We start from the raw sequence: 22,932 nt of genomic DNA on the forward strand, positions 1-22,932 counted from the left end.
CCTAATTAAATATTGGGCTGTGTATTAGCAACACAATGGAGTTTTGGGGGAAAATCAAGGAATGCTGCTTGGGATAACAGCTATTTGTACACCCATATAACTTTATTTCTGGAATTCTTTTTACTTGCAGAGGAACGGTGGGCTGTTCGGAAACCACATCAATCATGTGGCCAATGACAGACATGATTCCTACCAGCAAACTAACACCACCCGGCGTCCGCTGCACGTGCAGCGACCATCAATACGCTCTACCAGCGACACTGAAAAGTCTTTATACTCCCACACTGGGAACTCTATACATCACAATCATCATAACCACGAATACTCCGGGAAACACGTACCAAACTCCACAAATGCCAACCTAAACAATGCCAACGTGTTCAAACCTGCAAATGGGAAACACACCAGTCTCTCCGTCCACGATCACAGCTCTGAGAATGGCTACTACACGTACTCCAGAAACGACTACGAGAAACCTCAGAAGTCCAGTATTAAGAGGTAAAACTAGAACTTCTACCGTTAGAAAGTTCAACTTAAGACGTTGGACAAATTCACTGTCACTTTAGTTAGTCTTAGAAAATAAGTACATAACACGATCGTGTTTCTGTCCTCACATAATGTCTTATTGATAGGTCATTTTCCTGCTATGGTTGTAGTGCGCTGTCGGAAAACCTTTCACTTAGGTGCATACTTCGCAGCAGCCAATCAGCAATCAGCTTTTGTCTGACTAGTCAGACAGTGAATCCAGCTTCTGATTAGTTGCTATAGTTTAGTGCAAATTTTGTACCTAAATGTAATGTTAGTGAAAAAGGCCTTTTGTTCTTACACTGAGCCAGGGCCGGATTTACCACTAGCCAACCTAGGCAATTGCCTAGGGCCCAGCGGTCCCCAGAAGGCCCTCCCAGAGCCGGCGGTGAGACCACCTTTTAAAAATGGGACACTACTTATGGACCAGTGCTATATACTTGCCCCCCAAGGCTAAAGTCTGCCAGCCAGCCCCTGAATAGGGGTATATGTTATGCTAAAAAACTATAGTGCTATGGATTTTTTCAGGGAGGGGGCCCCAAACCAGTATCTTGCCTAGGGCCCTATGAGGTCTAAATCCGGCTCTGCACTGAGCATGACTGTTATATGGCCCAGGGGTCCCATTTGCGGTGTCTTTACATAGATGTAAATGTCAGATCAATGTCCAACCTCCCACCAGGTTAGGACCACCCCTTTTATTTATTTAATCTTTTCAGTTTTTCTCCAAAAACACTCTTCAGGTAAGCCTCATTTTTCGCTTAAATTAATCATAAGAGCTAGTGGACTTTACTACAGCTGAACAGTATAATAGAACTTATGACTGTGTGAAGTTTTTTATTACATTGCTCATAGTGGATCTACAAATTTGCTTCTCTGCTAAAATACAACATGGAAGCACAGAAAAGCCACATTAAGAGTATAAGATGAGACCTAAAGACCTCTAGTTCTGAACTGGTGTCTAATTCAAGTCCTATTGCAGAGTGAAAATGATGTCCACATAGCAGGCAATCCCCCTAAAAATGTCCCCCACCCCCCTTGACTTTATTTCAGTAATGTTGCTCTGCAAAAGGAGATCTTGGTTTTGCACTGCTCTGATAAACTAGACGCCTACTCTGTATTTTTCTAGGAATACCATCACCCAACCCTCTGCCTGTGCAAATGTATAGATATGGCTGACTTACCACAAACTTCTGTATCTCACCAGGAATGTAGTTACACGGCACTGTGGGCATGTTCCACTTAATAAACGACCTCCGCTGTGTGCACCGAGGTGTATAGGGGCAGGTACCCGTTGGCTGTGTTTGTATAATTGTACTGAGGATGTCCCCATTATAAATCGTCAAAACCAGGACAACACAAATAATGATGGAAGCCCAACTAGGGAGAGCTCTCTCTCTCTCTCTGCTAGGCAGTAATAGATATCCAACAATCCACTAACACAAGTGGGGGGCTAGTGACATACCTAGGGGGGCGGTAGAGGGATGGGGCCAACGCCCTTAAACCACTAATTACACATCTGGTTCTCTGCATGCTGTAAACTGTAAAGAGTGGAACAATGTGAATTAATTAGAGAATAGAATAGCTTTCTGGAATATTTGCTAAACCCTGTATTTATCCCAATCTTTAAAACTGATTTGTTTGGCAGGGTGAGCATCAGAGTTCATTTAGGAGACGTAATAGAGGCAATTGGTGACAACTGAGTTGCGCTTTATACTGCCTTCACAGCTCATTGTTTCTGAAATGTAGGGGGGGCCCCTTGGACAATTAATGTTGTTATAAAGTGTTGCATTCAAGTCTGATTTGGAGAAATGTAATGAACAACATTGTGTCAATGTTCTTATAAACTACATTTGTTATATACTTATTAATTACCATTATAATTTGCAACTGTTATAAATTAATATTACTATACATGTTGTTCTCTGGAGTAAAAACAAGCCCTGTTGTCAGGGTTTTTGCTGGCATAAGGTCCTTTCACCCTATAATAACTTGGCCGCTGAGATTTATTGTTGACCCCGGGTTAAAGGTAGACGTAATCTGGATTATAATCATTTTTTGTGAAATTCTCTGCAGATAAACTGCTCATATGGTTGTGTGTCTTTACCTATTTTCTCTGCTTATATCTCTTTGAAAATCAAATTTTATTTCACCTGCCGTATTCTAGTTACATATCTACTTTTGGAAATTGTGCAATGTTTTAACCTTTAAATCCCACTGTGCTGAATATGTGCATGAAAGATGCATCTGTTTCTCCTTAGACCCTGTACAGGTTGGTGGGAATACTGTCACTGCATTTGTCCCATGTTGTGCTGTGTTGTCTCGTCTTGATATGTAATAACTGATATTTATTTTATGACTAATAAATATCTTCCCATATTTGTATGGCTTTCCCGGATAGGACCCGCTATTATGAGAGTTATATTAGGTATGTTCCTCTATGTTTGTGGGTGAGATAACTGTTTGTGCCATACAATATATGCGAAGTTCATGGTTATTACATGCTTAGCTTGCTGCTTGCTGCGTGTTATTATATTGTCTATCATTGACTCTGAAATTAGAATTTATACCTATACCGTCCGACTATCCATATGCTACACCCATTTGCAAGACCAAAACATATCTCAAAAGACCTGCAAAAGTAGCAGGCAATGGTGAGCTCGTTGTTTTAGTCTGAATCCATAGACTGTCACATTATTTACTCACTTACAAACCGCCCATGTGGCTTAATGATATTTAATTTGTTGGAAACTTGAGCTGGAACTAGCATATATGCTTTATGTATTTAATGCACAGAACATTTTCACAGACCTGTAGAATGTCGTTATGTAATTATACTGAACAGTTCCATCTCCATGGTTACAAGCACAAAATTAGAAATGATTTTGTTAATGGAACAACCCAACCCTTAGCACATATCTTGGCTACTCTGTAAATCTTATTTGATTTTTGCATATTACTCTGACTATATATGTGATACACGGCTTATAATACACTTGAATGTTGGTCCCCGTGATCTACTTGTTGTCACCATCTTAGATCAGAGTCTGGAGAAAGGAATTTGCCTGTCATCTTCCGTGAAGACCCCGACTTCTTGGACTACAATGAAGAACCTTACTTGGGGGAACCAGAGTACTACAGTGGGGACGAGTATTATGAAGAGGAGAGCATGCTCTCTGGAAACAGGTGCATGATGGTAGCCACTAATATAACCTCTACCATACCAAGGTCACTTCATAGCCTAATCATAATCTGTCTTGTAAACCAGACAAATGTATGAGGACCCAACATTATACCCGGCCAACGACTTGGACTATGAGAGACCCAAAGGCTACCACCACCCGCACAGCTTTTTTGAAGAGGACGATCCCCAGATATGTTTTGAATCGCGGAAATCACCAAGACGGAGGCTACTTCCTCCAACACCTCCATGTGAGTAGAGTCGGTTGGTGAAGCCCCAGAACAGCAATGAAACGAGTTTGTACTTTTTATAAACTAGAGCAAACCTGATAATTACCATGAAGTAGGACAATCCTAAAAGGTTGCACGGTCCTTTGGAATTGCTGTTAGAAGGGAACCCCACCAATATATATTTTAAAACATTTATGCTCATTTTTAATCATTTTCTGTAGAATAGAACGATGGTGACTGAACATTGTTACGGCATTATCCATTACAAAAATTATATATCCCAGTTAGATTTTTTCATAGGATTTCTATAGTCAGGGTCGGTGCTAGGGTCCACGGCGCCCTAGGCATTTTTAAAAAAGCGGCGCCCCCTCCCCCGCAAAAATCGCCGCCCTCCTCCCTCCTCTCCTTACCTTGTCTCACCACCGCCGCCTCTCTGCTCCGTCTTCTCCCCTCCACTCACTGACACTAGTAAGTGGAGGGGAGGAGATGGAGCAGAGAGGCGGCAGTGGTGACAAAATAGCCTCTCCCCCCCCCCCCCCCCCTCCCCGTGCATCTGAATGCTGTGCGGCGGCCGTGACAGGTATGGTCAGCGGTCGCCGCACAGTTTTAAAGTATTTTAGGATTCTGTGGCGCCCTCCAGAGCCCGGCGCCCTAGGCAAGTGCCTAACCTTGCCTAATGGGAGCGCCGGGCTTGTCTATAGGCATACTAAAAATCAAGGTTTTGTTATTGTAGTTTAAATGATCCATTAAAGCATACTTTCCTTATAATTATGTTTAGTATTAAAGCTACCTTCTTAAAATGCAAAATATAAGAACAAAATAGTGCAGCTTAAGAATGGGATCTGGCAAATGTCCCTCCGTATTCCTCTGCTGATTTGACGGGATTTATAGGTTTCCTCAAAGACAACCTGACTTCATTCCAACCCCTCCCCAGTGCCTATCTACCTGAGCACAGCCCTTCTCGGCTGCAGGGTCAGACAGCCACTACTCTCTCTGGTCTACACTGAATGCTAGCCCAGGAAGTGACCATGTGATTATGACCAACATTTTTTTTTGTTTAACAATGATAGAGGAAAATTGAGGACCAAAGGTGTACAAATTCCTTTTAAGTAAAAAGTACGTAGTATTTTTTTTAAATTTCGCAAGACAGATGTTATTTTGTTTTCTTAATTTTTGGTCTTGGATGAAATCCCTCTCATAGACGATGAATTCTTCAGAAATAACGTTTCACTTTTAATCCATTTTTCAAGTAAAGTCATTTTATATAGTTACCTCCATTATTTGAAGCTATAGAGAGCAGAAGGAGCAGAAGTCATGTTTGGTTGTTTCACATATATTTTGTTTAATATATATAATATTTTTATTACATTTTTGCAGTAACCTGTGAAACACAGAATTAATAATCATAGGAGCCAACAAAATCTTACTGTACATTTCCGCATATCCTTACAGAAAGATCTCGCATGGCAAATTTTAATCCTCTGCCCGATAATGGGAATTTGTACAAATAATATGTACGTACGTATTATTTGTACATATTATTTTCAACAATTTGACTGCAGCCTACTGATTTATTTTGTGTATTAATTTATAAAATAGACTCTTTAATTTTTTTGCTTAAGATAAACCTCGCCTATTTAAGATTTCCTGTATAGAATCTAATTCTGGATACATAGAAGACACTGGTGAAATTGTACAAGCTCCGCCAGTTCACAGAACGGCTGACAGCAGATTGTAAAGACTATAGGAACCGTCAAGCTGAGCAAACATGGAAAGAATAGTCCCTCATTGTCCTGTTTCTGTGTTTTGTAGCTAACAGAAGATCTTCCTTTAATTTTGAATGCCTTCGTAGACAAAGCAGTCAGGATGACATACCTCTATCACCAACCTTCCATCACCGCACGGCATTACCGCTACATTTAATGCAGCAGCAGGTAAACAGGTCCCGCCAGAGGCCTTCCAACAACGCTCATCTGTTTTTCACGCTTCCATTGACACGCATGTAGCTCAAATATAGTTTACTCTATACAGCTGCAAATAGCAGAAATCAGTAAGAAAACATGTAAAGAGTGGATACTGTTATCGATGTTAGGAGTTTAGATATACGTTGTACAATCCAGTCACCCGGGGGTATAGTTACTAAACTGCGGGTTTGGAAAAGTGGAAATGTTGCCTATAGCAACCAATCAGATTCTAGCTGTCAGTTTGTAGAATGTACTAAATAAATGATAACTAGAATCTGATTGGTTGCTATAGGCAACATCTCCACTTTTTCAAGCCCGCAATTTAGTAAACATACCCCCCGGACTCACCACACAAAAGAAATCTGCTAAATTGAGCATGGGTGGTGAATTTAAACCAAATTGTTCTGATTCATTTCTTACGTGTGCCTCCATTATGGTGGCCAATATGGGAACAACTTGTTCAGGCAAATGATAAGTTGTTATGGTGGTACCATGTGTTAATATCATGGTGAATAAGTAGTAACGTCAAAAAAACCACGGTTACATTATGTTTTACAGGACATTTATAGAAAAATAAAATCATTTTTCTAAATATGGTATATATTCTTTTCAAACACTTATTAAAAAAGTTAAAAAAAAAAAGCAAAAAATATCATGCTTCAAGTTTACAGCGTAACAGGCACACAAATATAGAATCCGTGGCCTATTTACCCAACGCCATAATATAACAATTCTAAAAGTCAATATATAGCTCTACAATGTTACATATCAAGATACCTTTTGTAGCACATACATGTGATGACTTAAAATATTACATATGTACATCTGTGTTTCTGCGCCTTCAGCTGTATGTAAGAAACGTGTGCATTTTGTTATGGCTTTGGTGTGTTCATTAGCATGCTCATCCGCACAGAGGGGTGGACAAACCCTTCAGAACATACATGTAACAAAGAACCCATGGTAAAGTCTGTGTTACGTAGGATCACTTTCATTTAACTGCAACACATCCACATGCAAAACCACACCGGTGGCCTTTGCAAATCAAATAAGGATTTGCATAGCTAACTAGTTAAAAACAGAAAGCACCTGTTGTATTTGCTGCTCATTGCATTCCTCAGAGACATAGGGGTATATTAACTAAACTGCGGGTTTGAAAAAGTGGTGATGTTGCCTATAGCAACCAATCAGTTTCTAGCTTTCATTTTATAGAATGCACTAAATAAATGACAGCTAGAATCTGATTGGTTGCTATAGGCAACATCTCCACTTTTTCAAACCCACAGTTTAGTAAATATACCCCATATTGGCAGTGGTTGTTTTTCTTTTTCACACTTAAAGAATGCCTGCTGAATCTGCCTCCTCCCATCCCACTTACATTAGGGAGAGCCTGAGAAAAGAGGGGAGGGAGGGAACAGATACAAAGGTAAATAATGAAAGTATAAAGTATTTATGGAACAAATGGCTAGCATGATATGAGAACCGTCATTTCTAATGTGACATCTGCACTGTGTTTTTCCCCCACACTACACATTAGCTACACTTTGAAGATAAATTTCCTGCTATAGGATCCTATGACATGCTCAATTATTGTGACATTTGGCAGGAATATATATTTTCTCCATAGTTCTTGCTGTCACAAGTCATCTGTCCCTATAACAGGATTGGGCTGGTTGCTCATTAATGTAATGATCAGTAATTCTCCTATCTGTGCTCTCATTCCTGACCACTTAGCTGTTATCTATGACACATCCCAGTCACCCTGTAGTGGGACATTGTAATGAGATTCATGTCCTCAGTGCTGGGTTTTATCTATCATCAAACATAATATTAGTGTCTCATCCATTGAACAGTGCAGATATTGTGGGGCTCCATAGTATCACTTGAGCATACACTGTATTTGGATAATATCTGTAAGCATTCAGTATATGGAGAGATATAGCATCATTATGCTGATTTATTTCAGTCATCATCATCATCTATTTATATAGCGCCACTAATTCCGCAGCACTGTACAGAGAACTCACTCATGTCAGTCCCTGCCCCATTGGAGCTTACAGTTTTAATTCTCTAACATATATACAGACATAGACCGAGAGAGACTAAGGTTAATTTGATAGCAGCCAGTTAACCTACTAGTATGTTTTTGGAGAGTGGGAGGCAATTGGAGCACTCGGAGGAAACCCCCACACACAGGGAGAACATACAAACTCTACACAGATAAGGCCATGGTCAGGAATTGAACTCATGACCTCAGAGCTGTGAGGCAGAAGTGCTAACCACTAAGCCACCGAGTAATATGTATAAGTGAATCAGACATTCGTAAAGCTATCACTCACTGATGTAACTATAGCATAGTGAAAATGTACTATAGCCTAGGCTGGACTGGCCAACCTATGGCTCTCTGGGTGTTGTCCCAGAATTCCCTGCCAGCTATCGACTGGCTATCTACTAGTAAAGCATGCTGGGGTCTGTAGTTTCACAACAACTGTAGAGCCATAAGTACATAACTGGGTTAAGGTGAGAAGGAGCAGCATATTTTGGGATCCTTAGGAGTTTTTGGGTTCTGTATCATTTACATGCATCACATCCTTGCATTTACCCCTCAGTTATTCATTTTAAACACCCCTGATGAAGGGAGCAGGCCCCTTCAAAACATTGCATTTTGTTTGCATGTAAATAAATGGCATATTTGCCTAGTAGTTGGTGTGTGTTTGTGATCATGTTGCAGCTTTTGGGATACCACATGACATTGTATCCAATGGCTCTCATTTGTGTGCCGTGAGTGTGCCATTGTCTACATTGTATGGATATAGTTTAAATAACATGTAGCTTCAAGCTAAATGATATGCCTAAAACAACTGATGTGTATATAAGTTATGATAAGGCTGTCCAGCATGGTGTCTGTTCTGTCGTTTGGAGAACGCAGACACAGGGCTTCTCTATCCTGCATCACTCTGGAGAACTAAAGAAAGTAGATTTTGTGTAAATGTCTTTCCTGTGTCCTAGAGACCAGAAATGTTCTGTAAACACTACTGTGTGATGGATCTGTAATCAACGTTAGGGACAAAGATGTTGAAGCAAACATAACTGACATGCTAAGCTTTATGCTTTAATATTTTTGCCCTATATTAGCCTTAATTTAAATAGTTATTGTTGTGGGCAGCTAATGGCTGTTTCTGATAGAGGAGGGGATTAAATAATAAAAAAATTCTCTTAAAAGAGCTGCAATGCAAAGTCAGGATAATACTGAAAAATGTACTTTACCTTTGTGCCTTCCATATGAAAATGTCAGTTTCAGAATTTAGTTATCCTTTGAAATAAATCTGAATCTATTTATATATTGTATTAGGGGGGTTTGGAGTGTGAACTGCACTGTCTGGCTGAGGTTTTATCAGTTGCCTTAACAACTCTGGTTACTGAGAACCTTGTGTAGTGTCCCAATGTTGGCGGGATCAGTCATGGGAGGTAGCTGCACATAATTAGATGGGGGACATCACTTCCCTATTGGTCCAGTTGTGTGCTGACAACTGCAGATATAAATCCCAAAGTTTAATACAGATTCCCATTCGGTTCTCTAATCAACAAAGCTTGTAGAATTCAAAGGGTGGAAGCACGATTATGTTAGCCAGGAAGATATGAATATTCCAAAAGAAAAGAGAATAAAGTACACATCCCAGTATAAGCAATAAATGCAAATCATAGAATAGAAAACAAAGAGGTTACAATCAGACGAGGAGCAGTGCATTGCTAGCAAAATTTGGTTAGGGGCCTGGCAAAGCCACTCTAGCCTCCTCTGCCCCCCTCTCTCTACTCTGAAAATAGCAGAACAAGGGCCTCTTCTGAGACTGTGCGGCCAGCTCCTAAGTGGACTTCTCTGTTCTTTTCAGAGCAGAGCGAGTGCCTCAGATGGAGTGTTTGACCAGCATTTCCCGACTCACATCAGCCTTCAGGCCCCATTACAGGCGCACCACCTGCACTCCATATAGTTCTACCAATAGGTTCAGCTTCCACTGTAGTATTTTCATTCATTCTGTATAAATCATTCACAAACTGTTCTTCCCTCCAGATTATGGCAGTGGCCGGCCTGGATTCTAGCAAAGCTCAGAAACACTCTCCGTGTCGCTCCACGCGATCCTGGGCCACTCCCCCAGCAAGTCCGAACAACAGAGACCGCACTTCATTCTACACCCCTCTCATCCGGGTAGACCGCGCTGAGTCCAAGGAGCAGATGAATGGCAGTCTACCGTCCTTGCAGAGAAGCTCATGGTACACAGATGATACTGATATTTCATATAGGACATTTACACAATCCAACCTGACTGTACCCAATGACTTCAGGAACAAACAGAGCGACAAGCAGAGGAGTGCAGACAGCCTTGTGGAAGCTGTAAGTAGCCTAGAGATATAGGGGATAGTGTATACTGTGCTGTAGATTATTATGACATTAGAAGTGGTCACTTTCTATGACCAGACTGTACAGGTCTCTGACCTACCAAGGCGACTTTTAATGTTATAATACTCTAAATAGTACAGGATACATTATCCCTTATAATAAAAAATATAATGTAAAACATGTGACTATAAGAAGGGGGGATTTCAAATTCTGTCTATTTGTAGTTAAGCAATAGCTATGCTCAGTCACATGACTCCTTTTAAAGGTGCTGCATCGTGGAATGAGCTTTGTTCTGTTATTTGCTGCAAACCTCCCAACATTTGTGATGTAGCGTTTGGGACACAGTGTGCCCCCTTCTGCGGGAGGGGGTGGGGTCACACTACAGCGGACATGAACATGTCTCATTGGACCATGCCACATTCCTCCAGGGGTGGTACCAGCACTAAGGAAGCGCCCTCAACTCTCGTATACTGCTCTCTAAGCACTCTCAATGTCTCACATGCCTGCTGCTTACACGCGCAGCATTTAAAGGGCCACATGTAGTGGGACATTTCCCCTAACTGTCCCCGAATTGGTACAGAACTCCTGATAGGCAGGACTGCGGGACAGTTTGGAGGTAGAAAACTGATTGCAAAGTTATGCTGTAGGAGAGCATGTTGCTTTAAGAACAGAGTGCTCTATGGATGAAGAAAAGTGGTAACTGATGTAATAGGATTAGGTTTGTTACTTTGTAAGTCTTCCATATACATTGTGCTGAGTAATAACAGTTTGCAAGAATGTATTAACAGTTAGTGAATGGGAAAGACCCCTAGATAAGAGGAGTGTCTTAGTAGTTGTGTTCTGAAGAGATTATCACACAAATAATGTTATAGCGCCTGATTCATTAAGGAAAGTTAAGCAAAAGTAAGCAAGTAAGGCACAACCATGTTGCATTGGAGGGGAGGTAAATTTAAAATGTGGGGACAGTTATATTTGGGGTAGGGCGTGTCCTAGATCAGCTTTAAATTCAGTGTACAAATGAGCTATCAGGTATTTGTGTGCTACATGAAACAGACAGTATTTTCCTTATGTGCAAAATAATGAACTTATTTGCACCCCTAGCATTGCAACATGGTTTTGTCCAGAAAACTTTAGTAAGAAAGCGTACTCAATTTTTTGCTTAACTTTCCTTAATGAATCAGGCCCATGACCAGGGGAGGGCCGGCAAATTTTAGCCCAGGGGGTAAGACTCGACTCAGCAGCCTATAAGGAACATTTTAAAGGTAAAAAAAAAATGCAGGTTGCCCAGTGACCCACGGTAGCCCACTATGTGACCGGCCCGGTGGGCAGATGCCCCCCTGACCCCCAGCCCAGCCTGCCCCTGCCTATGGCGTTATTTAGACAATATTACACATGTTTGGCCTAAACTGAAATCTAGTGTGTTGCACAGAGGAGCAAATATTTTACTGATGAGCAGCATTTGCTGTTGTGAGAGGGGCAAATGCAAATGATGACGCTTGCAGAGATAATACTGACAGCTTTTACATGTAACACACACCTACTAGTATAGTACTCAGCATGTTGGTCTAGCTCCCAGAAGCATACTTGCCTGCTCTCCCTGAATGTCCGGGAGACTCCTGAGTTTTTGGGAGTTCTCCCAGACTCCCGGGACAGCAGGGCAGCCTTCCGCATTCGGTCGACTTTGTTAGTAAAGTGGGGGGGGGGTGGGGGGGCTAATTGAGGCTTCCTGATCCCACTCTTTGCTGTAATAGGCCACAATTTGTAACGTTTCGCAGAGGGGCAGGGCCTAACAACACAATTCACGTGGCCACGCCCCCAGGACTCAGGAGCGAGACCTCCCCTCCTGGAGATCTCGCTGCCAAAGTTGGCAAGTATGCTCCAGAATTTCAGGAAGTTGTGGACTCCCGGGTCCTCCCGGATCCCACATCACTTCCTCTGATGCATATCGCGCCATCACAATGCTGTGAATGATTGCAGAGCAGGGGGCAGGGTAGTAATGAAGCAAATCATGTTTTCACACCCCCGCACTTGTCCTAAAGGTAGGCAAGTGGCTGCACGGTGGCTCAGTGGTTAGCACTTCTGCCTTACAACACTGGGGTCATGAGTTCGATTTCCGACCATGACCTTATCTGTGTGGAGTTTGTATGTTCTCCCCGTGTTTGCGTGGGTTTCCTCCGGGTGCTCTGATTTCCTCCCACATTTCAAAAACATACTAGTAGGTTAATTGGCTGCCATTAAATTGCCCTTAGTCTCTCTCGGCCTGTGTGTGTACATTAGGGGATTTAGATTGTAAGCTCCAATGGGGCAGGGACTGATGTGAATGAATTCTCTGTACAGCGCTGCGGAATTTGTGGCGCTATGTAAATAGATGATGATGATGACTGTGGATCACTTGGCACTGTTAGCAGCTAGATACTTTACACTCCACTGTTAATAAGCTTTGTCAGTTACACATGAGATCTCTGAACAGTTCAGCTTGTGTTGCTGGTGCCAAGAATGTGTTATTGGAGGAATTTGCACTTGGCTTATGCTTGAACTGAAAAATTAAAGGGAAAGAATTGTCAAATAAAATGCATGTAATAGGTAGGAGAATGGCCTGCTTTCCCCCGGACTTTACAGGAGAGTGGGCAAGTATGAAGTTAAGGACCTGCACAGTCCAAAGGATCACATTGGGATAGATCTTGATCTACGATGCAAGCCTAGTGAGACCTGGTGCATTGTACGGCTGGCAAGTGTGTCAAGCCCATGTTTACAAATCATTGCTATATCTCACAAGATGCTTTATACGTTGTATAAAATCTGCATGTAGTGAGTTTATGAAAATTATATATAATTTGTTATTTATTTACATTTTTGAGGCTTTTTTATGGTAATTTGTTTTGTTTATCTCATTCTCAAGAAGCTAATTAGACGAGCTGAAAGGCTCGCCCAGCCATCTTCCACGACACACTGTCATCTCTCAGAATTTGAATATCCCTGATGCATTAGCCTGGAAATTAGGAGTATCCAGAAACTACAACGTTACTGGGGGTGGTAGTCCTGTCATCTTACTCGTTAGAAGTCTGGGGCTTCCTAAAAAGAATAGTCCAGCTGTATTTTATATACATATCTTTTTTTTTTTTTAATGAATTTGTTCAGCTTTTGTATTTTTAATTAACAGATGTCCTTATTTGACCTTATATTGCTATTTCTTTTCACCATGCAGAAGCCTTCATTCATTTAGGTAAACAGATGTACGTCAAGTCACAAACTAGGTCACATGTTTATTGTTTGTTAGAGCGATTATAACATGTTTTAGATGCAGGTTATTAGACTGATTTAGTAAAACTGGACTTAAAGGGCTTTTCCACTTACATTTTACTAAAAGTCTTCCCATCCCAATAATCATACTTTCTCTGTATTTAGTGGGTACCATTGCTGATATATAGCCATGACCTCTGCTGATCAGACTCTCTCCTGCACACCTTTCTCTGTAGCAGCCTGACACAGGGGTTGTATGACTTTCAGTCGCTGGAGCTGTGTCTGGTTACCCCTGCTATGGAGAAAGGCGAGGAGCACTGAAGGTGAATGGCAGAATCAGCCTCTCTCCTGCACACCTTTCTCTGTAGCAGCCTGACACAGCGGTTGTATGACTTTCAGTCGCTGTCGCTGTGTCTGGTTACCCCTGCTATGGAGAAAGGCGAGGAGCACTGAAGGTGAATGGCAGAATCAGCCTCTCTCCTGCACACCTTTCTCTGTAGCAGCCTGACACAGGGGTTGTATGACTTTCAGTCGCTGGCGCTGTGTCTGGTTACCCCTGCTATGGAGCATTGAAGGTGAATGGCAGACTTCTTGGTATATGTAACTGCAAAGATATGATACATTCAGTGACTGTTGGGAATCCCACTAAAGTACTGTGATTGGGAAGGGAGAGGATTTAGTCAACTTTATTTTTAATGGGAAAAAACCCTTTAATTACCCTTGCTTAACGAGTCTGAGATTTCCACAACTTGTGTTTGACCTGCATAGCACACCCCCTCTCTACTCCTTTAACCCTCTCCTCTCTGTTCTAGGTACTAATCTCGGAGGGTTTGGGGAGATATGCTCGGGATCCCAAGTTTGTGTCAGCCACCAAACATGAGATTGCTGACGCCTGTGACATGACTATTGATGAGATGGAGAGCGCAGCCAGCAACCTCCTCAATGGCAGCATTCGTAACGGGACAGCGGGGGGTGACATGTTCCCTATCCTAAGCAGGAGAGACTATGACCTCCAAGACTTTGGCCCTGGGTACAGTGACGAGGAGCCCGAGACTAATAAATATGAAGAAGATCTAGCAGATGAAATGATTTGTATAACAACTTTATAGTATTTAATGAAGATGAACAGAAACACTTAGGATTCTATGAAACAAAAAAAAAGTGCCTCAATGATGCGTGGCACTACAAGGGAGGAAAGACTATGGAGCTTTGTGTGGTCACACATGGAACAAGCCATGGATAACTGTGTTGCAACTTCCAGAACACTGCTGTTGTCAGAATACAACTCCCATTATCCGGGCTGTGGATGATAGCATTGTGTACTTCTACAAGGGCTTGAGCGCCACAGTTGTACGTGGTGAAGGACGATGGTCAAACCATATTGTGTTATATGTGAACAGTATATGCCACATGTTGCACCTGAATCAGTGATGCAGATATGTGACGTTTTGGTGATGACAATCAAAATGCTCTCGTCATTACCCCCAGCCATACACACCATATCGGATACTTGCTTGTTTACCAAATCCGGTCAGTTTTATCATGTCGTTAACCTCTGTCAATTGGGAGGCTGGCAAGGGCCAATAACCTTTGACCTCTGCCACTGCACCCTCTTCTAGAGCACTGGTCATGGTCCACACCGAACGGGATCATTACAGTAGGTCCAGGATGCTAATTCCTGGATGATGTAAAGTTAGTTTACATAGTGAAAATATCATTTTAATAGTCAACTTTTTTTGACTATCACTTAAAGGGCAGATGACACTGGAATAGCTGCAATTAATGCACTGACACCCATAAAAAAAAAAAAAGTCGATAGTTGTTTTAAACGACAATTTAGATTTTCTGTAAATGATCTGTAATATATGCTAATTTGTATTTGTAAAGAGATGTTCTATATTTTGTAATCATTTCTGGTAAATTGGAACTGCAGCAATATCTAATCATTTCTGATTTAATGTAGTTCTCCACAAAAGATTCTAAATGCAATTATTTTTTTCTGGAATTCCATAGAGATATAGAACAATATATTCGTAGTCACAAAGAAAGATAATCAAAATTTATGTCAGATTTTTAAAACAAATATTTTATGTCAAATTTAATATATCTTTCAAATAAGATATGCAATTATTAGAAAAGCTATTAAATGACTATTTGGAGCTGTTTGTTTTTTTTTCTTAATGTGACGGTGAGCTGGGAACCTTTTTAATCTGCAATGAAACTTGTACCAAAAATTCTCAAAAGATTTTGTAGTGATTTACATTAGAGTTCACTTGTATATCAAGTAAGGACCCAAAACAAGGTTGGATATGAATTTTTTTATTTTTTTTTCATTATTATTATTATACAGTTTTAATTGTATTGCTCCCAGAGAATCGAGCTCTATATCACATTCCACTATCTGAGAACAGAGATGTCTAGTAATACAAGGCAGCCACATTGGTTGACACATTTTGTAGGCCACGCCCTATACAAAGAGTTATATTTGAAGAGCTGTGAATGCGAAGATAATATACTTCCCACTACAGATAATGTGCATAGTCCAATTACTGTGATATATTAAAGGTGCATTCCATCTACCTATAAAGTATACATGTACTGTGTTATATACCAGTTACTTTCTATAGACAACCAGAACCCTTTATTAGCTTGGATTCCATTGGTTGCCATTTTCCGACTACTGCCTGGATGACATTACCTGCGCAGCAATCCAACCAGAGTGAGTAGATAATGAGAAGTATGGGCCATCAGTTAGGAACACTGAAACTATGGTGGTCCTCATGGGTAGAATATATATATATATATATATATATATATATATATATATATATATATATTATTCAATAGAGCAGTAGTACAGCCTGAGAAATTATAGAACATAGCATTACGTATTTACCTCTCCGGGCGAACAAGCGGTAGTGAGAGCCCTGCCTATTAATTTAAAGTCTAAAAAACAGATGCACCTTTAAAATATAACCTTGTGCTGTTTGCACTATGTTAAGAAAGGGGTATATACAGATTTTAAGGTTTGAATAAGCAGTAAAATGCAGAGGAGATAAAGGATGAACTTAGACAATTTTTCATTGCGTAATATGTTATGTCTTATAATGATTTTTGTGCAAATACAATGAGGCATTAATCTAAACACAGAGGACACATGATTTCATCCTGCCTGAATCAATAAACTTCTTTTCTACTGGGTTAGTGTGTTATTGTGTGTATGAAAGCATCCGCTGTTTACAGAGAGGTGCTGGGAGCAGACTGATTTCTTTCTGTTCTTTCTCTATTAAATTTCTCTGTTTTTTTGGGGGGTTTTTTGTCTATTTTTTTACATTGAAACAAACTAAATCTTGGTTTAGTTTAAAGGCTAACAACATCATTTTGGACTGGCCCATCTGCTTCATGTTTCAGCTGAATATCTGGTGAACGTCTCATCTAATTAAATGGCTGCTACTCTGTACAAGGTGGAGGCAAGAGAAATATCTAAACTGTCTGTATAAGGATATAGGGTTCTTGTTAATTATACGGGCACCACTCTATCACATTGGCGAAAATAAACAATTCTCTCAGATCACAGCTCCAAGGTAGCAGCTATTTAATCCTCATTATCAGCACCTTGCGGATGTTCAGGCGTGTACAGTGGTTGGATCTTGTCATGTATGTAGGGGAGCAAAACTGACAACCTCTTGAGCAAATTACTGTGTAGCAATATATAAGAAGACATGTTTAGCTGGGGCTTAATGGACTCATAAAAGCGATTTGAAAACAGCTGAATGATGAACCGCACAGAGCTGGTAAGTTACAATAATGTGGATCACAGAGATTCAAAGCTGGTCTCACGTTGTCTGGCTCAGGGAAGTGAATACATTATTATATCACTAGGCAGGGGGAATTTTGAAATCTGTTTGGAACGACCTGCAAAGCTAGTTAGTTGGTCAGCGGCGACCTTATAGGTAGTTGTCATGTGATTCATGATGTTACTCACAAAGCTGAAATCTCCTGGTATTTGCTGAATTGAGCCAACAGCCCGAGGCAGCTGTTCAGAAGGGTTGATAGTGGTGCCCGTATAATTAACAAGTACTGAATTTAGTAACTGGCACTCTCCGTTTCTTATAACTCAAAATACCTGTTTATTTCCCATTTCTCAAATTATAAAACTACTCAAGCTTAATGCCAGTTGCCAGTCGAAGTAATAAGCTTGGGTAAACAATTCATGCAGGAAAAAAAGAGAACAAAATGGTTTCTATTCATGTATAAGAAGTGTACAACAGGTTAATCTAAGTATCTTAAAATTACACTTCAAGGTCTTAACTAGGAGTGAGAACAGGCTGCAGTGCAGATAACTTAATGGCGCTGAATTATGCCGATCCACATTACTGTCAAATTATAGTGTCACATTATGGGAGACCGAGAATATTCAGAATTGTGTTGTAGTTTGTTTCCTGTGTATATTCTTGTGCATCTTCAAAAATATTCGGAGAAAGTGTTAACAAAAGTAGAAAAGGTTTAACTAAGGACTCAAGTACATCATTTTTTGATGCATGTTACTTATGTAAAGATGTACATTAAAATCAGTGATACAGGACACACAAGAAATTTTATTCTGTAGTGGCAACTTTTGTTATTGCTTTGTTGCTTTGCATTTTTTCTAATGTAAATAGATTTTATTCAGGGTTTTATAACCTTTTTACAGTATACATACAATATGATGACAACAACATCGTGGGGAATGGGGAATGCTATATCACCGTTGGAGGTCCACGAATTCTGGGAAGCCTGGGACCATAGTCTGAAAGCAGCATGTTGCATCCCAGAGGGAAAAGATGGATTATAACATAGGGGAAACATGATATAGGGATTATTCAATAGATGAAATGCGTGGGTGCTATAGTCCCAGATCTGAGGGAAGAATTGGGTAGTGGGGGGAAGTAGTGAGGGGGGGGGGGCGGTGTTTGGTGAAAATCCATAGCAGAGTTAGGGAGCTATCAAGTCTAGGAGATCAGCTTTGATGTGCTTTGCATTTTTTAAAATGCAGATTAGACTTTTTTCCTGGTGATATTGAACTTTTTTTAATGCCAAAATATCACAGCACTGCTATTTTTACTATGTTGTCTGTCAGCTTTGTATTCATTTGCTCAAAGGCATTGTAGGCTACAATAAAATAAATTATTGTCAAAGAAAAAATACTAATGTAACAGAGAAAACAAAAAAAATAGATGAACTCCACTGGGGCAGCCAAACAGACAAGGGTCCTGCCATATATGTGTTGGTTTTGTAGTCAGTGAGACAGGTTTATAGAATAGACAATTAATTCCACATTTCAAAACTTAACAGTCTCTCATTGTCATGTAAATGATCGCAGTTGACTTGCCAGTGGACTGAATAGACTGCCTATGGCGGAGTAGTCATCAGTCAGACTGGAGTATAATGCCAGGCTAGTAAAGAGGACTAATTCCCTTGGCAGAGTATCATCCTACCAGCATTTAGAGACTCTGACTGTCCAAATATTCAACATTTTGATTTGAATGCAATGTTTTCCTTGAGCATGTTTTATCAGAAATAAACACAATGGGCCTGATTAATTACGGAAAGTAAAGCAAAAAAATTAGAACCTTGGTAAAACCATGTTGCATTGGAGGGGGAGGCAAATTTAAAATGTGATGGCAGATTTATAGTTGGGCTAAGGCATGTTCTAGATCAGTGGTGTCCAACCTTTTAGCTTCCCTGGGCCACATTGGAAGACGACGAGTTGGTTTGGGCCGCACATAAGATACACTAACAATAACGATAGCTGATCATCCAAAAAACCATAGAAAACATAGTTAACATATATATATATATATATATATATATATATATATATATATATATATATATATATCACTTTCTTTTTCAAATCCCCCTATACTTACCTTTCAATCGCCCTGTTCAAAAAATCCTCTCTAGTTATTATACTATAATCACTTTTTGTATTGTTTCGATGCAATATCAATAAAGTGCATTTAAGCCAGGCATTGTATATCAGGTTGCCCTGACCAGGCCTGCGGTACCTGACATATACACCACTGTGACCCCAAATTGTGACCTGTTTTGCTAATTACACCACTATGTTAGTTAAGAGATAACAACTTATAATGGGCCAAAGAGAATAATATATAATGCCCCATTAGTATTTCAAGTAGAAGTATGTAGCAGGGAGATAAGGTCCATGATGCTCCAGGACCAGGTGACTTTTATTCACTGGTCAGCGTCCCTTGAAATAATGAAAAAAAATCCCCCTTAACTCACCTTTTAATCGGCTTGTTCTCCTGTCCTCTTCTCTTCTTTTCTCCAATTCTGTGCTGCTGATTGTTCTCGCGCGGGTGACTCCTCTGTGCTGCACTCCGCAATGGATGTTGGGCGTGATCACATCACGCCCGACATTCACTGCAAGCACCGCATGGAGGAGGAGACAAGGGAGGGAGCCGGAGTACCAGCTGACGTGGTAAGTATTTTCTTTTCTTTTTTTTTTGCAGTATTTTTTTTTTTCCATTAACAGTGCTGCCACCTTGCCACAACCAAAACTCCTTCTGGGCCACATTTACAGTGTACAAATAAAGCTATCAAATATTTGTATGCTGCATGAAAAAACAGCCAGCATTTATCTTATGTGCAAAATAATAAACTAATTTGCACCCCTTGCATTGTAACATGGTTTGTCCCGGAGTCAACTTACTAATTTTTTTTTGTCTTACTTTCCTTAATGACTCAGGCCCAATATGAATACAGAACAGAACAAAGTGGACCATGTTGTTTGCTCAAATTGTCTGCCGCAGCCATCCAATCAGGGCTCTAGCCACATGATGTGTCAGAGTGCTGTCACCTGTGGTACCGACCAACCAGTGCTTCATGGCAAGAAACTAAGTTGTATCTTTTCACTAGACAAGTATAGCTATTATGTCAATATTTGATTCATTACATTCTATGTTTAGGTCATACACGTCAACTTATGGTGAAAATCTGGGTGATGAAATGTCTCTATATACTTAGTTTCTGGTTTGTGTAGGTGCACCCTGCCTGCCTTCGGAGGGTTGACCCCTTCCGTGGGTCGGAGGGCCGCTGCTGCAGTATGTCTCCAGACATTTCGTACTTCTGCAGGGGCTGGTGTGTCGTGGTGCGGAGCCCTTGGGGCCCCCTGCAGCTGCGTACCTTCCCCCTGTACTGTTCACACCTCTCTGTTACACTATTGTTACCTATGTTATGTTACAGCACTTGTTGCACTGTGTTTTCTACTCTCTCCCTTCTATTGGTGCTCCGTGGGTGGGATCCTGCTCCACCACCCCTCCACATGATACCTAGTTTGCCACATGCTTTCCTCTGTGGCAAATACTCTGACCCCGTTCTTCGGGTCAGTTCAGGTTTTTTTCCCCCCAACCCATCTTCCCAGACCACTCCCCTTCCCTTTTGGTCACTCAAGTACCATGCCTCGAGAACAGGCTATCCTGATTGCAAATCTTCCTCCCCCAGTTCCTTAACCCATGGTTTGGTTTTATACTTTGAACATTAAGGGACTTAACTCCCCCAATAAACGTTGGGCAGATGTTATAGCCCTCCAAGAAACACACTTTTATTCCCGAGCTCCCCCCCTGCTGAGAGATTCAAGATACCTGTTGGGATACTTTACAAATGGTCCCTTCAAAAGAAACGGTGTGGTCGTTTTGTTCAGCGCCGTGTTCGCTTTTACCTTCAATTAAAAATAGAAGATAAATCTGGTAGGTTTATCATTCTGGTTGGTCTTCTAGACTGTAGTCTCAATGTATGCCCCCAACTCCCGCCAAGTCCCCTTCCCTAAAACACTATGTGATAAGATACATAAGGTGCGCAGGGCCACCTGGTTATGATGAGCAACTTCAACCTGACTCTAAACCCCAAAATAGACAGGTCCAGACCCCAGAAAGCAGCAGGCTCTGACCCTACCCTCAGCCCCTCTATTGCCTTTCGTAAGTTATTAGCGGAAACCCGATTTATATGATATTTGGCAGGTCCAATCCCTAGGCGCACGGCAATATACCTACCACTCCATGGTCCATAACACATACTCCAGGATAGATATGGTCCCGACAGACAAATGGACACTTCAGCACTATTAACATACTCCCCATCACATGGTCAGACCATGCTCCGATAGAGTGGTCCTGGAACCCTTTCATCGCTGATGTTTGTTCTTGCCATAGAACCTCTGGCCCACACAATCCGACAAGCTCCCGACTTCCCAGCTATCACTCTCCACTCATGCTCACACAAACTGTGTCTGTTCACAGACGCCGTATTCGTTTTTGTTACCAGCCCGGAGATCTCGTTGTCAGCCATGAAACACATCTTGGACCGTTAAAGTGCGGCCTCCCTCTATAAACTAAATATCACTAAATCTGAGGCTCTTCCTATCAATATACCTCAATCCTCACTAGTGACTCTACAAAAACAATTCCCTTTTGTGTGGGTAAAGGAATTCTGCCATATTTGGATATACACATAGCCCTACTTTATCTACTATATTTAAAACTAATTTCTATCTGATTTTCCTCCACCTCTCTAATTTGGCCAAGAATTGGATTAACCACAAGATCTCCTGGCTGAGTCGCATAGAGGCCTTCAAAATGATGTTGTTACCCAACCTTATGTATATTTCTCGCACCATGCCATATATTGTTACCAAATGGATAATGACCTGTTTCCACACACTAATGATGTGGAGACAGAAGCGCCTTCTCACTCATAAACATATGGCTTTACCTAAGCCGCGAGTGGCCTAATGCTCCCCAACCTAACACTATACTAAGAAGCTTGCTTATTGACCCACCTGCAGGACTGGGCACTACCTCAGGCCTCCAAACCTTGGGTAGATATTGAAAGGGCCCTGTGCCCAAGTTATCCCTTAACTGACCTCCTTTGGACTCTAATGTCTGCCCGCACCCCAGCTGTTCATAGATTATTGTCCATCTCAGATGCCATGCAGGTGTGGGACAGGTTCATTGGACTACATACAGATTTCACACTCCCATCACGCAATCTTTCCCTCCAAGCGATATCCAAACTCATTCCAGATCTGAATCTCACCACCTGGAGAGACAAGGGGCTTACTTCCTTATCAGATCTGTTCGCCCAGAGTTTCCTTCTTCCTTTCACCTTGCTCCAAGACCGTTACAGCCTCCCTTCTTCTGAGACGTATAAATACTTGCAAAGTAGGTATTGGGTGGTGACTGTATTTAAAACCCCCTACTCCCTTTCTTCTCCGCCAGCCTCTGTCTTAAATAGACTGACAAAGGCCATCAATAAAGGCAGAATGACATTCTGGTACAAATACCTTTACTCCTAGACCCTGTCCCCCAAAAGCCTCAGCTCAATTACGTTGGGAGGCTGACA

The 22,932-nt window shown here is 41.1% G+C and overlaps 1 protein-coding gene across 16 annotated transcripts in view; it reads left to right on the forward strand.

Annotated features, from left to right (window-relative positions):
- Positions 1 to 16,729, forward strand: part of CACNA1D (calcium voltage-gated channel subunit alpha1 D) — a 291,185-nt gene extending 274,456 nt beyond the window's left edge. For 11 of the 16 annotated variants that reach the window (XM_075183227.1, XM_075183241.1, XM_075183235.1 and 8 more), the window contains 7 exons: positions 131 to 498; positions 2,924 to 2,950; positions 3,562 to 3,708; positions 3,791 to 3,954; positions 5,746 to 5,867; positions 9,964 to 10,284; positions 14,343 to 16,729. In XM_075183227.1, coding sequence (XP_075039328.1) covers positions 131 to 498; positions 2,924 to 2,950; positions 3,562 to 3,708; positions 3,791 to 3,954; positions 5,746 to 5,867; positions 9,964 to 10,284; positions 14,343 to 14,639 — 1,446 coding nt within the window. In that variant the 3' untranslated portion in view covers positions 14,640 to 16,729. Of the gene's footprint in view, positions 1 to 130; positions 499 to 2,923; positions 2,951 to 3,561; positions 3,709 to 3,790; positions 3,955 to 5,745; positions 5,868 to 9,963; positions 10,285 to 14,342 lie in introns of those variants that run through there. The other 5 variants (XM_075183229.1, XM_075183240.1, XM_075183236.1 and 2 more) reach the window with 3 other exon arrangements.
- The last annotated feature ends 6,203 nt before the right edge of the window (positions 16,730 to 22,932 follow it).

This window comes from Mixophyes fleayi, chromosome 8, assembly GCF_038048845.1.
Source record: "Mixophyes fleayi isolate aMixFle1 chromosome 8, aMixFle1.hap1, whole genome shotgun sequence".
NCBI classification, from domain to species: Eukaryota; Metazoa; Chordata; class Amphibia; order Anura; family Limnodynastidae; genus Mixophyes; species Mixophyes fleayi.